The 546-nt window shown below is 48.5% G+C and overlaps 1 protein-coding gene across 1 annotated transcript; it reads left to right on the forward strand.

The window, feature by feature from the left end:
• Window positions 1–3: 3 nt before the first annotated feature.
• On the forward strand, window positions 4–540 carry LOC111661214 (chemerin-like receptor 1; the record flags this gene model as incomplete). The annotated part of the gene is given in 1 exon segment (XM_023414713.1): window positions 4–540. A coding segment is annotated over 1 exon segment (537 nt), but the record flags the coding sequence as incomplete, so codon positions are not given.
• Window positions 541–546: the final 6 nt, after the last annotated feature.

The following is a 546-nucleotide window of genomic DNA, read 5'->3' on the forward strand; positions in this document are numbered from 1 at the left end:
TACTGCCTGGCCTTCGTTCTTGGTGTGCTCGGGAATGGAGTGGTTATCTGGGTGACCGGGTTCAAGATGAAGAAAACAGTTAACACAGTTTGGTTCCTCAACCTTGCTGTGGCCGATTTCCTCTTCACAGCATTCCTCCCCCTGACAGTGACATACACAGCCATGGGTTTCCACTGGCCTTTCGGCAACTTCATGTGTAAAGTTAATTCCACCATAACCTCCCTGAACATATTTGCCAGTGTCTACATCCTGGTGGTGATCAGTGTGGACAGATGTGTGTCTGTGGTGTGGCCTGTCTAGGCCCAGAACCACAGAAATATACGCAAGGCGTCTTATGTGAGTCTAGGTGTTTGGGTACTGGCTCTGACTCTCAGTGCTCCATACTTTGTCTTCAGGGATACTTTTACGTATAGAGATAACACCACCCGCTGCTTCACCAACTTTGCTCTTTCTGATGATCATGAAACAGGACAGTTTCGTTATCAGGCCGTGGCCATCACCAACTTCCTCCTGGGATTTGTTGTTCCCTTCACTGTCATTGTCTCC

This window comes from Seriola lalandi, unplaced genomic scaffold, assembly GCF_002814215.2.
Source record: "Seriola lalandi dorsalis isolate HSWRI2012SDOR001 ecotype SW California unplaced genomic scaffold, Sedor1 jcf7180001995184, whole genome shotgun sequence".
Classification (NCBI taxonomy): domain Eukaryota; kingdom Metazoa; phylum Chordata; class Actinopteri; order Carangiformes; family Carangidae; genus Seriola; species Seriola lalandi.